At 44.1% G+C, this 15,097-nt stretch overlaps 1 protein-coding gene across 2 annotated transcripts in view; it reads left to right on the top strand.

Moving 5' to 3' along the window:
* SAE1 (SUMO1 activating enzyme subunit 1) overlaps positions 1 to 15,097 on the top strand; it is a 72,167-nt gene that overhangs the window by 16,305 nt on the left and 40,765 nt on the right. For both annotated transcript variants that reach the window (XM_022585266.3, XM_089902659.1), the window contains exons 3-5: positions 1,997 to 2,170; positions 4,353 to 4,495; positions 5,982 to 6,081. In XM_022585266.3, the coding sequence (XP_022440974.1) occupies positions 1,997 to 2,170; positions 4,353 to 4,495; positions 5,982 to 6,081 (417 nt within the window). The remainder of the gene's footprint in view (positions 1 to 1,996; positions 2,171 to 4,352; positions 4,496 to 5,981; positions 6,082 to 15,097) is intronic.

The following is a 15,097-nucleotide window of genomic DNA, read 5'->3' as shown; positions in this document are numbered from 1 at the left end:
TTCTCTAGGTGGTGAGGAGTCATTGAGTTTCAGATGGGTGAGGGTTGACTTCAGCTTTGGGCTTTCTGTAGATCACTAATAGTGTGTAGACTGTGGTTGGCACAAGATATGGGGCAGAAGACTACTTAGAAGGCTGCTTTAATAGTTTAAGTGAGAGATGAGAAGGGTCTGTGGAATGACAGTGGGGATAGAGATGGCGAGAATCACCGAGAGGTGAGAGATGCTTCGGTGGTATAGTCAGTAGGATCCTATATGGGAAAGCAAGGAGGAAGTACAACAGCTGACACTTACTGTAAGTGCTGGACGCTGTTCTAGGAGCTGTAGTTGTAGTATCTCATTTAGGCCTCAAAACAACTCTGAGATGTAGGGATTATCATTCCTGCTTTACACATAAGAAAACGGAGGAAAAGGAAGTGAAGTATTGGCCCGCCCAAGGTCACAGCAGTTAGTGATACTACCAGGACCCAGGCGGTCTGACTCCTGGCAGAGGCCATGCGCTTAGCCACGTCACCTGGTGGCTGCTATCAAGGAAGTGTAGAGGATAGGAAGACCAGGTTTCTGGCTCTGGTGACTGGATGCGTCAGAGATGTCTCTGTTTGTTAACAGAGACAACAAACATAGGAATTGGATTATGATTGGCCCATGGGATCTCCAGGAGGAACTTTCTGGTGGGCAGTTTAATATAAGACTCAGATGGATCAGGAAGCAATCTGTACCAGTAAGAGCAATTTGAGAAATAACAGCAGATTTTGGTAGAAACTATAAGGCATGGAGTTGGTTTATGGAGCTATATAGAGTGAAAAGATGAATGATTTCGAGGTGGAGTCCTGAGAACAGCTGCACCTAAGAGGGCCCATATAGAAACTGGAATGTCCAGCGGGGGAGAAGGAGAGCCGGGAGCTGTGAGGCCAAGGAGTGGGGCACAGGTAGTACTGACTCCCCTGGTGGAGTGATTAGCAGTGCCATCGCTTTTAGTAACGTCCTCATTTTACATGTGATTCCCTCATACTCACTCAAGGTCACACATTTAGGTGGTTGAGCCAGGATTCAAATCACGGCTGTGAATCCAACCTGAATTATCCTAGAGCATGGCTTTTAACCACTATGATGTACGATCTTGCTGTGTGTGGTGAGATCCCTGGGATGGGATGGGATGGGTCAAGCATACTGTTAGAGGGCTGGCCTTGAACGGGAGGAGGACCAGCTCATTTGCTTGGAGGAAAGATAGTAAGGGGGAGTGTATACCGTGGGTAGTTGGCAGGAGAGGAGGATTACTTCTGTTGAACCCAGTCTTGGTGAAGGTGGCGGGGTCATACATGGAGATTCATGATTAAATTAGATGTTTGATGTGGGAAGAAATGCATTTTGAACAGTGGAATCTGTAATCCTACTGGTGGCTGTCAGGTGACTATGTTATCTGTTTTTGAGGCTCTCTTCTGCTGATGTCCAGCCTTATGAGTGAAATTATCCCTCTTCTCCAACCTCTGCTCAGCTGTCCTCCTTTCTGAGTTTTAATTGAATTTAAGAGTTCGTTTCAAACGTTCTTAACTGTGTCTAATTTTTGTGTGGGTCTGATTTTAAACCACTTGTAGGCAGGGACTACATCCTTTAAATTACTTATGTCTCTCTCTGATTGCTTAGAATTGGGCACATGGTAGGGATTTGGTCAACTCTTAGCACTGATCATTCTGTCATTTTGTTAGCAGTTAAACATTTACTTAAGAAAGCATGGACTTCTTTTGTTTAGAGTGAATTTTCATTATAAACACAAGGGGGTGCTCTTTAACCATCAGTGCCCAGTTAAAAAAAAAAAGTTCAATGTCTATTTTAAAGCCTCAGAAGGAAAGAGTGTAGGGAGTCTGTGCTGGGCAGACTCCTATAGGAACAGTAGTACTACAATTAGATGGCAGATGTTTTAGTTATTCTTTAAAGTGGAAAAGTTCATTTGTTTTTCCCTCCAAATTCAAGTATTTAAAAAAAAAATTATCATTCCTAGGTATCTCCAGAAGACCCCGGAGCCCAGTTCCTGATCCGTACTGGGTCTATTGGCCGAAACAGGGCCGAAGCCTCTTTGGAGCGCGCACAGAATCTCAACCCCATGGTGGATGTGAAAGTGGACACTGAGAATATAGAAAAGAAACCTGAGTCGTTTTTCACGCAATTTGATGCTGTAAGTTTCATAGAGAATGTAAAATCTCCTTCAGGAATTCAGCAAATTAAAGCACTAATTGTATGTATACTAGGTACACTGGCGCATTAGAATCTCAAATCTGAGCTTTTTCCCAAGTAAGTTTTTAAGCTGTTTCATTCTTTAGTTTTAATATATTGCCCCAGTAGATTGAAGTCTTATATTGCCTTAGTGTATATGCCTTATCAGTGCATTGCCTTAGTATGCTGAGTGCGTCGGTAGGCAGATCCAGTCTGTTGGATCTGCGCTGGCTGCTTGTGAGTTGCTGCCTTTTGGTTTCTTCTTTGGGCATATTTTTCCCGAGACCAGGTTTTATCATTGGTGTTTTGTCTTCCTTCCAGAATTTTTGCACATAGCTTCTATACATTTTATTGCAAATGTTTTCTTCTGAAAACTTAACAAGTTGGTGAATATCTGTAGCAGAGTCTTTTTTTTGTTGTTAGAAATACCAAACTACAGCCTGTGTTTTGTCTTTAAAAAGAGCACACCTGATCTTGGTCTGTCTCTGTCTCTTTCTTGCACAGAGCCACTTTGACCATGTTGCCATGGTTAACTAGACAAAATCACTGTAGTCTTAAGCCAAACGAGGCATATCAAGCCTCACTTGATTACACTGCCAGATCTTTGCAGAGGTGAAAGGATAAGTTAAATTCTGTTTCAGTGTCTGTGACCTTTCAGACATGGCTCCCTGAACCCTGGAAAAGCTTAACAAATGTTGGATAACCGTGCAGTAGTCACAGATGATCTACTTGTTTTTTAAATGAAGGGCCCATTACGTGAGAGGTTAGAATTTGGGTTTGGTAGTTTTGTTTTTCACACTGTTGTATTTCATATGTGCATCTGTTCAAATGTGGGCTTGGAATGATGGATCATCTGTGCATCTTGTCCCTTAAAAAATTTTTTTTATTCTGCTTTGTAAGTCCAGGTATTGGAACATTTTCCATTTGGACATAAGTCATCTCTTCATTTCTTTATCCGTAGTAACCACATTTGGTTTACTCTAGGTGTCCTTTGAACTTCTAGCAACTAGAAGCTTTGTTAGAACTGAAGCATGGGGCTGTTGCTTGTATAACGCATGTGCACAGGGCAGGCGTGAGTTCCTCATATTTGAGCCACGTTTGACTGGTCTTCATAGGTTTTCACGCTCAGTTTTGACTGCAGGGCTCCATTCGGTCAGTTGATTGCATGTTCAGCTGCACCTGTCTTATCTTTTAGATTTGACTTTTCCTCGGGTGACTGTATCCTTTGAATGGCAGCAGAGACACACGTTGCTCTGTGAGCGTTATTTCAATATTCAGGCTGCCAGACAACAGCAAGAGGTTTATCAAATGAAAATCCTTTTGAAATTTCTTCTCCAACTTTCTATGTTCAGAAGAAAACATGTGCAATTTAGAAGTTGTCTTCTTGGCCCTGATCACAAAGCTTCTCCTGAAAGGTCGTGTTCTGTGCAGTAAAACTTAGCCATTTCTAATACCTCAACTTACTGGAACACAACTTAGAGGCCTCAGAGCAACATTGATAATTCCACTGAGTGAATCACCGTCTCATTGTCTAAGTCTGAATGGGAGGTCACTTGGGCTGTAACCTTTTCTTTTGTCCTTAAATTCAGATAAAGTTTCACATCGAAAACTGTGGAAAAATAATCTCAACAGGACTTGTTTATTTTCTTTATCTTAACATATCAGTCAAAAGAAGGGGGAAAATGCCCTTGTATTTAAACATGACCTTTGGGTAAATTTAAAAAACTGGTTTTGTTTCTTGCTGTAGCTTATTCAGATATTAATAGGTTTAATGATTTAGAAATAACTTCCTCTAAGTTATATTACTGTATTTTCCTTTTCCTGAAAACTGTGAAATGTGGTTTATATATGTTCATGGTTTAGGGGAAATAAATTCATCGAGTGCCTTTTACTTAATAGCTAAACACATTTCATTTTGGTTGCAGAAGGTAAAGTGACCGTCTCATGATTTACATTTTCTACACACTGAAACCTGCAACTTTTCTTTTGTCTTCTAACCATAGCATCCAAAGAACCTGTTGTACCAGTTTGAAACTGGCTTTAGCCATGCCCAGAGAGGCTGTTCATTAAGGTGTATTTAGACATCGGGGCTGTGATTCACAGTCTGCACAACTCACACCCGACCGCTTTCATTCTTTCTGCAGGTATGTCTGACTTGCTGCTCCAGGGACATCATAGTTAAAGTTGACCAGATCTGTCACAAAAATAGCATCAAGTTCTTTACGGGAGATGTTTTTGGCTACCACGGATACACGTTTGCCAATCTCGGAGAGCATGAATTTGTAGAGTAAGTCTGGGGAGAGGAGGAGAGAACATAAAGCCTTTTCAAAATGTAGTTCTATTTACTGGTAGGAAATGAACCATTTAAGGAAAGTATTTAACTATAATGCTTAGAACTTTGGGAAACCAATTCATTAACAGCTTACTGAATATATAGATTGTGTGCTCAGAATTATAGGAGATGTGGCCCCTGCCTTCCAAATTGATGGTCTCCTCTAGAGCATGAGGAAAGCAGTTCTAAGGTGATCGAAACACACCATGTGGGTATCTGATCAGTTTGGACTTCAGGTGGTGAAGCCACACTTTCTATTCAGGGAGAACCTGCTCGGATTGTAAACATTTGTTCCCCAGCTGGCGCTTGCGTGTGTTCGGGTTGAGAGATGGTAAAATGAGTACTAGTTGGATGGGCAACTCTGTAGGCACACTCAGCCAGAGTCTACCTTGGAAAAGCTCCAAGGTCTAGAGACTGCTCTGGCAGAACAAACAGACCTCCTCTCATTTTGAACACTGAGGTTACAGACCATGGTGATTCTCACATAATGAGACCTGCAGTGTTTTGAACTTGTAGCTTCTAGATGAAGGATGGCAGATGATACCAGTGCTGTAAAACTACAAGAGTTGGTTTTGGGGCTGTAACTTTTGACCACCACCCTTGCTGATGAGAGGTAAAGAGAGACCCTGTGTGGTAGGCGAAGCCTCCTACCAAGAGTCAAGAACTGCTCTCTTTTGTTCAGCTTCTTAGGCAAGTCACTGAACTTTCTCCAGTCTGCAAGTTTCTTGCCTGTAAAGTCGAGATGGGGGAAGGACAAACATGTTCAAAATCTCTAGTATCTCTCTTTTTTTTTTTTTTTTTTTTTTGCGGTATGTGGCCCTCTCACTGTTGCGGCCTCTCCCGTTGCGGAGCACAGGCTCCGGATGCGCAGGCTCAGCGGCCATGGCTCACGGGCCCAGCCGCTCCACGGCATGTGGGATCCTCCCGGACCGGGGCACGAACCCACCTCCTCTGCATCGGCAGGCGGACTCTCAACCACTGCACCACCAGGGAAGCCCTCTTGTATCTCTTATGTTTTATGACTTTAAGAAAATCTAGTTCTTTGGGTACCTTATAAATGGATAAAGAAGTCACAGTAGAGAAAAGAAGGCCAGATTACTTTAATGTGAGCTCCCCATGGCAGAGAGGAGGAATTGAGTTCAGCTCTTTATTTCATGATTCAGGTGGAACATTTACAGAGTTTATTGAGAGTATACTATGTGCTAGGCAGTGTGCTAAGCAATTTGTTATTTCTCTTCTGATAATTCTTTAGGGATTATTATTCCCACATAGCAGGTAAGTGAGGCATCAGGTATCAGTGGCCGGGCCGGGATTTGAGCCAGATCTGTATGAGCTTTTGCTCTTAACCACCATCCTATTCAGTGAGCCACTGATGATCTTTTTGTTCTCATGGCATGATTCATAGGGTAGAACTCGATTCCCTCCCCTTGTCACCCTCTAGGGAGAAAACCAAAGTTGCCAAAGTTAGTCAAGGAGTAGAAGATGGACCCGATACCAAGAGAGCCAAACTTGATTCATCTGAGACAACCATGGTCAAAAAGGTATGTGGAGGAGAGGGGTGGTGTCAAGGGTCAGAAGCCCTGGGGCCTTGTAGGCTATGGGCCATAACCATTGCCAGCAAGGGAAGCAAGCATGTAGTCCTGAAGGGGGGGAGTCTGGACAGACTAGGCCAGCGCTTGTCCCATTTAAAGGGGCAGCTGTGCTTGGTGCCAGCCGGCTGTTGCCGTGAGGGAATGTGAACCTAGTGATGTCAGATGTGATTTTTCAAGAGAATGAGAAAGAAAGATTTTTTTTTAATATGCTCTGTCCCAAACTTTTTAATACCGGCAACCTTTTTGCATGCTGTTTCCATCCACCCTGTAGAGACTAAAGAGAACACGCCTGCAAGACTTACCTGCTCTGTGGGCCACAGATTTGCACCTCTGATGTATGGAGCAGCATCAGAAAGACTGTTTCTGAGCACAGCCCCTTACTCTTTTTTTTTTTTTTTAAACTTAGGTCACTTTTATTATTGCTACATCTATTTTTTAAATTATGTATTTGGCTGAGTCAGGTCTTAGTTGTGGCATGCGGGATTTTCTGTTGCGGCGCACGGACTTCTCTCTAGTTGTGGCACGTGGGCTTTAGAGCTCAGGCTCAGTAGTTGAGGTGCGCGGGCTTAGTTGCCCCGCGGCGTGTGGGATCTTAGTTTCCCCACCAGGGATGGAACCGTGTCCCCTGCATTGGAAGGCGGATTCTTAACTCCTGGACCACCAGGGAAGCCCCCACTCTTATACAAATTTTTTTTTTTTTCTTTCAGATTGATAGACAATTTAGTAAGGTCCTAAGTGGGCAGGGAGACAGTTTAAACTTGAATTGCTTAATTGCTTTTTTGCTTTTTTAAAATAAAGTTTTTGGTTTTTTCCTACCAAATAACCTTTTAAGAAGAAAGGTCTCAATGTTGACAAGTGTTATCAGATGTATATATATATACATATATATATATTTTAATGTAGTTTACGTTAGGGGCTTAGTCTCTACTAGGATTGGTGCTGTAATTCATGTTATAGAAAGAGGAGTGGGAAGGGAATCAGTAGACAGATGATGGTTTTGTAGCTAGTGTTGGAATTTGAGAAGGGAATTCATGCGATGGGGAAAAAAACAAGATGAAGTGGCCAGAATTGGTTTTGTTGAACCGAGAGGAAAGACATGGCCAAGCCCTTATTTACTCTTTGCTTTGTAGATCTAAATGTTGAGAAAGAAAAACAGCTGGTCAGGGCGTCGAGTTAAAACTGCTCTAAAGGGGGGATTCTAAGAGTGCAGAAACCACAAAAGAGACTGCAGAAAACCACAAAAGTGGAACTCTTTTGAGTTTCCAGCAAGGCTGCGTTGGAGATTTCTTTTCCTTGCTCTTTATGTTTGTATTGGAATAGTTTGATGCTGTGAGTGTAATACAGAGGAATTATTAAGCCCTAATTTTAGTGTCTATTCACAGGACCATAATTATCCGGAGTGAACATTGGTGTTTTGGCCAAAACTTGGGTCTTTTTCTTTCTTCCTTTCTTTCTTTCTTTTTGAGGCCCAGTCAAGCTTTATCTGAATAGCTCCGTGAGTTTGGTGGGGGAGATAAATTGTTAACTAAGGGAGGAGTACAAAAGCAGCTTTGTGGGTGCTTTCAATTTATAAATCACACCCTCTTACAAGTGTGACACTTGGCCTTGGTGTGAAGGGTTTTATGGCTTAAGGGCCTTCTCTGATTGAGGCAGGTCTTTCACATTCAAATGCAGAGAGCCCTAGCTTTGTTTGCCCTTCACAGCTGGAAGTTTCCTGGGAGTCAATTCTGATGGTGCCCACTGGGGCAGATCTGGAAACCTCTTTTGGGAGCCACTTTAGCTAGCTATGAGGAGAATGTGGGCAGCCCTGGCAGGCACTCGGCGGCCTTCGCGTACCATTCCTAGGGCTCTTCAGTCACACAGCTCTTTGTGTGGCCTCTTCCTACTTGGGGCCCAATTTGAAGGTATCAAAATATTCCCCAGCTGACATTGTTAGTCAGCTGTTTCACTGGGACAATTCAGGCTTGGATTCCAACCCTGAGCCCTTAAGGTTCCAAGGCATTCAGTGCATTCCTGATGACAATCCCTGGGATTCCAAACCTTGTCTTTGTGCAGCCTCACCGAGAGCGCTGTGGAAGGACCGGGCTGAGCAGGGTCTGGGCCTTGGCTTTGCCACCTTGCAGTAACACGCCGACTCCATTTTGGCAGTGACTACTCCACGATTTCGAAGTTTTCCTCCAATTCAAAAATCCCTTGATTTAGATTCTGCCCTTTCAACTAGTTGGGTTATGCTCAGTGTGCAGGATGGGGGTGGGGAAGCAACCACTTCCCGTTTCCTGTGAAAGGCTTCTGGTTAGGGTTCCCTTCCCCTCCCCCTTTCCCTTAGGCTCAACCCAGTGTTGTAAAGCCACTTTTGCTTCAAGGTACACATTGTGCTCCTAAATTAGAAACGTTAAAAAACAAAGAGGAAAAACAGAGCTTGTGGTTTTCACACCGTCTAGGAAGACACTGGCTGGGCCTTTCTAGCACCTGTGCCATCATGATAAATACGGCAGTGGGAAAATGCCCAGCCCAGAGATAGGCATGCAGTAGTAGATTGTTTGCTTCCTTTGGTGCCCAGGAGAAGTGATGAGACAGATTTCGTCAGAAACAGGTGTTGGGCACAGACCTGATGTGGGCTCTAGTATGCAGTAGATAAAGGAGATTGCAGTGGTTTTGTGATGAGGAAGTGTCCGGAAAGGCTTCCCAGAGGAAGAATTGTTCGAGTTGGCATGTGAAGGACAGTCTGCCAAGCACCAAAGCCAGGACCGGCATCCAGTCACAGGAAATAGGGTCAAGAAAAAAGGCACAGCTGTCGAGACGGAGTGACTCTGGATTCCTCGCTCCAAGCAGTGAGCCGTTGCTGTATCTGCGAGTTGCAAAATGCCTGCTGTGGACAAGGCACTGTATTGGGTGCAGGGAAGCAAATTAGCCCTCTTGTCTCCGTTTACAGCTGACACTAAAGCCAAGAGAAGTTAAGGAATCCCGCCCAAGATCACACAGCAGTGTAAGAAGGAAGGAATAGGTGGGGAGAGAGCATAGGCAGTGGCGAAGGGCACAGGCGCACCTTACCACCCACAAGGTGAATCCCCTTGGAGTTTCTAGGATAACTTGAAGTTTTGTGAGGATGGTGGGATGAAGTATGTGAAAATTGGGATCACTCCAGAAAACTTTAAAAAGCCACCAGCGTGCTCCCGTGCTGCTGCTCATATTTCTTTATTGTTAGGGGGCTGCCCGATAGGAGTAGATAGATGCCTGGTGGTGGGTACTCTCCATAATAGCTCTTTAAAGATTAAACATAAAGTAGGATTTGCTTCTGACATGCTAAGAAACTACAGATTTAATTTTACCACTGCTTCTGATGTAGTGGGTGACTAATTTGGGCACTGTAATCCTTTTTTCATGAATTAGTTGTGAAATTCCACAGTTGAGGAGTGATTCATTATTTTGATTTCCCCCTTTGTGAGCAATTTGTTGACAATTCTCTCATCCTCCTCTCACCCCCATCCTTAAAGCAGCATTCCTGATGAGTGACTAGTGTAGTTCCTCCTCTTTCCTGTGGCACGTTGATTTGTAATGCTGGTTATACCTCAGATTACTTGTCAGGGTCTCCCTCATTAGAGTTGAAGCTCCATACGGGCTGGGCAGTTCTGTTCGCTGCTCTGTTCCTAGTGCGGTACCCCGCACACTTGTGTTCAGGAGATTTTTTTTTTTTTTAATAAATTTATCTATTTATTTTTGGCTGCCTTGGGTCTTCTTTGCTGCGCATGGGTTTCCTCTTGTTGCAGCGAGTGGGGGCTACCCTTTGCTGTGTGCCGGCTTCTCATTGCAGTGGCTTCTCTTGTTGCGGTGCACGGGCTCTAGGCACGTGGGCTTCAGTAGTTGTGGCACGCAGGCTCAGTTGTGGCTCGTGGGCTCAGTAGCTGTGGCTCGCGGGCTCTAGAGTGCAGGCTCAGTAGCTGTGCTCACGGGCTTAGTTGCCCCGCGGCATGTGGGATCTTCCCGGACCAGGGCTCGAACTTGTGTCCCCTGCATTGGCAGGTGGATTCTTTTTTTTTTTTTTTTTCTGCGGTACGCGGGCCTCTCACTGTTGTGGCCTCTCCCGTTGTGGAGCACAGGCTCTGGACGTGCAGGCTCAGTGGCCATGGCTCACAGGCCTAGCCGTTCCGCGGCATGTGGGATCTTCCCGGACCGGGGCATGAACCCGTGTCCCCTGCATCGGCAGGCGGACTCTCAACCACTGCGCCACCAGGGAAGCCCGGCAGGTGGATTCTTAACCACTGCGCCACCAGGGAAGTCCCCAGGAAATGTTTGTTCAGTGTAGTTGTGGCTGTTCCAGCATCATAATGTGACCCAGCTCTGGAGGAGATTATTGTCATTGTAAAAAGGGTTTATTCAGTTAACTTTCTTTGTGATCAAATAAATGGATTAATGTTGTAGTACATTAGTTCTCATAGTTTAGGTTATTTGAGCTGAGCTGAGAGAACAGACTTTTAAAGAAGAGAAGGTTCTTGGCTAGGAATATGTAGAAGTAAGTCATTGGGTTGCCTAGACCAGAACCTGCAGGCCAGAGAGGTTCAAAACTAAATTGTCAGAGAATCACTTGGTTCGGGGGAGGGGAGCAGGCAGGGAGGTGCAGGGTGCAAATCGCAGAGAATTTGGTGGACTGCTGATAGTAGGTTTTGCAGGTAGGACAGTTGTGGAGTGTGGGGTGGGTGCTGGTGGTGCCTTGTCTCGCCTGAGAGAAGTTTCTTGGCTCTATGGATGAGGAAGAGGAGTCCCTCCCATCATCACAGCACAGTCTAGTCTTGTGTGTATGTGTGTGTGTGAGAGTGAGAGAGAGATATTCAGTATACAAAAATCACGCGACACCATTGCAAGTTATGGAACATAACGGTAAAACAAATACTATCCAACTTAAAAACCAAAACGTTCCCAGTACTGTTGTACCAATCTGGGTGTTCTTTCTCTGTCTTCTCAGGGCTGCTGGTACATTTGTGTGGATTTAATAAGGTATCCAGGAGGGGTGGATATAGCCCTGCTTGGCATGGTGTTTTGTCATGTGTTTGTAAATCTAAACAGTGGAATAAAGCTTATTAGGTGGTGTTGTAGGTATAAATTAAAAATGAAATTAAGAATGGTAGAGCTAGTCACCATGTACCCACCACCCAGTTTAAAGCATAAAACATTACTGATGTGATTGAGGCCCCCTGGTTATCGCTCGCCAGCATGAGCACCCACTGTCGTCAGTCGTGGTTCTTATTCTGGGCATTTCTTCTCACTGCACGTGTTTGTTTTTCCAAGTAACATAGAATTGTTTGGTGTGCTTTTTAACTTCTTAAAAGTCGGTTTTGCGTTTTATGTTTGCTGCCTTGTGCTTCTTAAGAGCAGCTTTGCGTTTGTGAGGCCATCTGTGTTTGTGTGTGGTTCTGGGGCTTTGCTGTCCATTATGGTCGCCACCGGCCGCATGTGGCTATTTAAATTAAAATTAATGAAATTGAAATTAAATTAAAAATTCAGTTCTTCAGTCTCACCAGCCACATTTCACATGCTCAGTAACCACAGGTGGCTGGTGGCAGCCATATTGCAAAGCACCAGCATGCAGAATGTTCTTGTCATCATTGCAAGTTCTCTTGGACAGCAAGCACTGCAGTTTTTTTTGTTTGTTTGTTTTGTTTTTGTTTTGACCATAGAGTATTTGTTGTGTGAAAACATTACTATTTATTTATTCTCCTATTAATGGGCATTTAGGTATATAAGGTTTTGCTCTTACAAATTGTGCTGCAGTCATTTTGTGTGTGTGTGTGTGTGTAGATAATCTCCTTGGGTAAGTGTGTGATTTCTCTAGGATATAGGAGATTTAGGATGTGCACATCTTCAACTTTACCAGACCCCGAAAACTAGCTCTCAAGTAGTTTCCTCAATTTACATTCCAAACCCAGCAGCATGTAACAGTAACATTTGGTAACTTCAGGCTCTTTTGCCACTCTGCAGAGTGTGAAAACTGTCTCGGGTTGTGGTTGTCAGTCGTTAATATGCTTTTGAAAACTATAGTCTCCCATGAGTAGGTGTGGAAATTAGACCTAGAAATCTGTAGTTTGAAAGTTGTTTCAATTCTGATTTACATTCAGCTTTACATCCAGATCTGTATCACTTGTTATAGATGTTCAGCCTGATCTAAAAAGTAAAGTAGGTTCACAAGTCCCAAATGTGGAAAATACAGAACAAGTTGAGAAAATGTGAACCCTGTTACCCAGTGATGTCAGTATTCTTTTTATGCATGTACATAATAAATTAGAGCACTAATTAATATATATTAGTACATGCAAGACATGTATAATGATCTAATGTAATATATGACATACATATGTATTGTCTTTTCCTTTTTTCACTCCATATATTTTCACAAGCACTCCTCAAATCTTTATGTCTACTTTGGAGAGCATGATTCTGTTCTATTCTATTTATTTTTTTATTGACATATAGTTGGCGTACAATTGGAGAACATGATTTTGAATGGCTGTGTGTGTCGGTCTTCCCCCTTTTGCCTTGCCATGATCTATTGAGCCAGTTTCCTGTTGCACAGAGGTTATTGCAGTCTCCCACTATTCTAAATGGCCCAGCACAACCCCTTAATTTGATAGCTGATAGACTGTGTGGAGAATTCATCTTTATATTTATTGTTGGGTTTTTCGGCAAATGAAAAGCAGGTAGGTCCTGTCAGCTCAGGGGTTTTTATTGAAAATCTAGTCCATTCAGTGCTGTGCCTTTCACTGTGGTCCCTGCCTCAGGAAGCTGCTACCCATCTGAGGAGAGGGGATCAGTTAACGGTGTGAGAGGGCTTATTATTAGTCTTAACTAGACTCTCAGATTGAAATGAAATCCTCAAGGCCCAGAATTGTCAGGGGAGAAAATGGACAGTGGAGGGGAGTGGGTTAGGCGTTCGAGGCAGAGGGATCCATGAGCCAAGGGCATGGAGGAGCGGGAGGGATGAGTGAGGTGTGAAAGTTACCTTCATTCAGGGGGGTGGTGGATGCTACTACCTGGCAGGCACTGCCGGCTGCTTCATCTGAAAGGTTCTTCATTCCTTGAAAGCACCGTTGAGCGGGCTTTTTATAAACTCAATGCCAGTGAGGTCGGTAAGGCAAGCACCACCTTTTGCATCTGTGCTACTACAGATAGGCAGCTTGGTTAAGTTTTGTTTTATTTTTAATAGTTATGAGCCATGATAGTAGACTTTGGGTACCTTGAACCAGAAAAGGGGGCGTTAATTGAAGGCAGGCTGGAGTAGCACAAGAAGCATGGAGTAGCTCCTGTGATCTGAGAAGGGGAAAGACCAGGGCAGCTGGGGAGCCTCGGAGGCAGCAGGGGTTTGGCCTTTCTCTTTAGAGCTCTGACATTAATGTGTCTCCATTTCCAACTTTCATACTCACGATTCCCAGGAGAAACAATCTGATGGGTCTGGCTTGGGACATGTGTCCACCCCTGGCTTTGTCACCTGTGGCTGGAGGGCTGGTACACATTAAAGACAAGGCCACAGGGGGTCTCCTCCTCAGATACCAGGAAACTTCTCTAAAAGTTGTCAGCCACTGACAGGCCCAAGAGAGGTTAATTCATTTGCCTAAGGTCACAAGTTAGTGGCAGAACTGAGTCTAATTCTGCCCTTAGAGTTGAGGAGGGAAAGGGGCCTCTATCCTTGGCCCTGGTGCTATAGAAGGTCCCACTCTGGCCTTCCTCCAGCCATTCCCCTCACAGGGTAAGGATCCCATGGGATGAAGGAGCTGCATCTGCCTGGATCTTGTAGCCTTCCTCCAGTTCTAGACCACATTCTGGATACCTGGACCCCTGGAATCTCCTGCCCAGATAACCCCAGGCTACTTCCCGGGCTTTTGTGGGCTTCTTCCCTGATCTGCCTCTGGAGTACAGACTTTGCCACAATGTCTGCATGCCTAGGCCTGAGGGGTGGATGTTTTGTGGGGGAAGGATGGGCAAAGCCTTTTGCAAAGTTAAGTGCAAAGCTCCTTGCATTTTGAGTCAGAGCCAGAGCGGGGAAAGGGTGCGGGTGCGGCCTTCCCAGGGTATCTCGTTCTGGCACAGTACTCCCAAGGAGTGTGAGAATTCCAGATTTGAGCCTGGCCTTCCAGGTGGTTATGAAGAAGGTTTATTTGTCAACGCAGGAGAATATAATATACTTAATAACTTATTAGTGTGATTTATGACTAAATATGTAGACATGGGTTTTCATTTGTACTCTTACCCTCAGGCCCTGAAAGTGTTAGCAGTGGGCCTGCCTGGGACTAAGACTGTAAAAACAACTTTTTTCCCTTCCCTATATTTGTCATATAATGGCCTAACGAATCAGTGGATTCTTAGCATTGGTCTTTGCCAGACAAACTACAAAATTTCTGAATTAAGATCTTGGTAGTTTCTGAAACCTGGTTAAGACTTTTCTTCTTGTGATGGCATTTCCAGACCATACTGCTGATGGCTTGATCTGCATTGTAAGACTTGTTAAGAAGGGTCTGGCAAGTCTGTATCAGGCACTAAATGTCACTCCGCTAACTACGTGACTTATCTGTTAAGGTCAAACAGACCCATTGACCAAAAGGTTTGAGGGCAGTACGAACATCTTGTATGCTAGCTTTTACAATGGATCCAGACCCCAAAGGAGTGATTACGGGGAGGCAGAAAGCCACCTTGAAAACCACACTGTTTTATCTTCACCAGCAATTTGAACTTTTCATCTTTCAAATCCATTACGGTCTTCAGCAAGCTGCCTGGTAGCTGATAGATCTTGGTTCACTTAGCCTGCTAAATTGTACCTTTGTTGTCTTTTTTCTCTTTTATTTTTAAAATATCTGGTGTGTGTGTGTGTGTGTGTGTGTGTAGAGAAGACAGGAAGAAAGACACACAGCTCTGTAAGTTTGAAATTATTTATACACTTACACACATATACCATCTTAAACTTGGTAAAAGTAGCTAGTAC

The sequence above is a fragment of the Delphinapterus leucas genome, chromosome 20 (assembly GCF_059928025.1).
Source record: "Delphinapterus leucas isolate spDelLeu-1000000601 "Yukka" chromosome 20, BTC_Dleu_Yukka2, whole genome shotgun sequence".
In the NCBI taxonomy this organism is placed as follows: Eukaryota; Metazoa; Chordata; class Mammalia; order Artiodactyla; family Monodontidae; genus Delphinapterus; species Delphinapterus leucas.
Note: the sequence above shows the minus strand (reverse complement) of the source record. Positions and strands in the feature narration are given on the sequence as shown.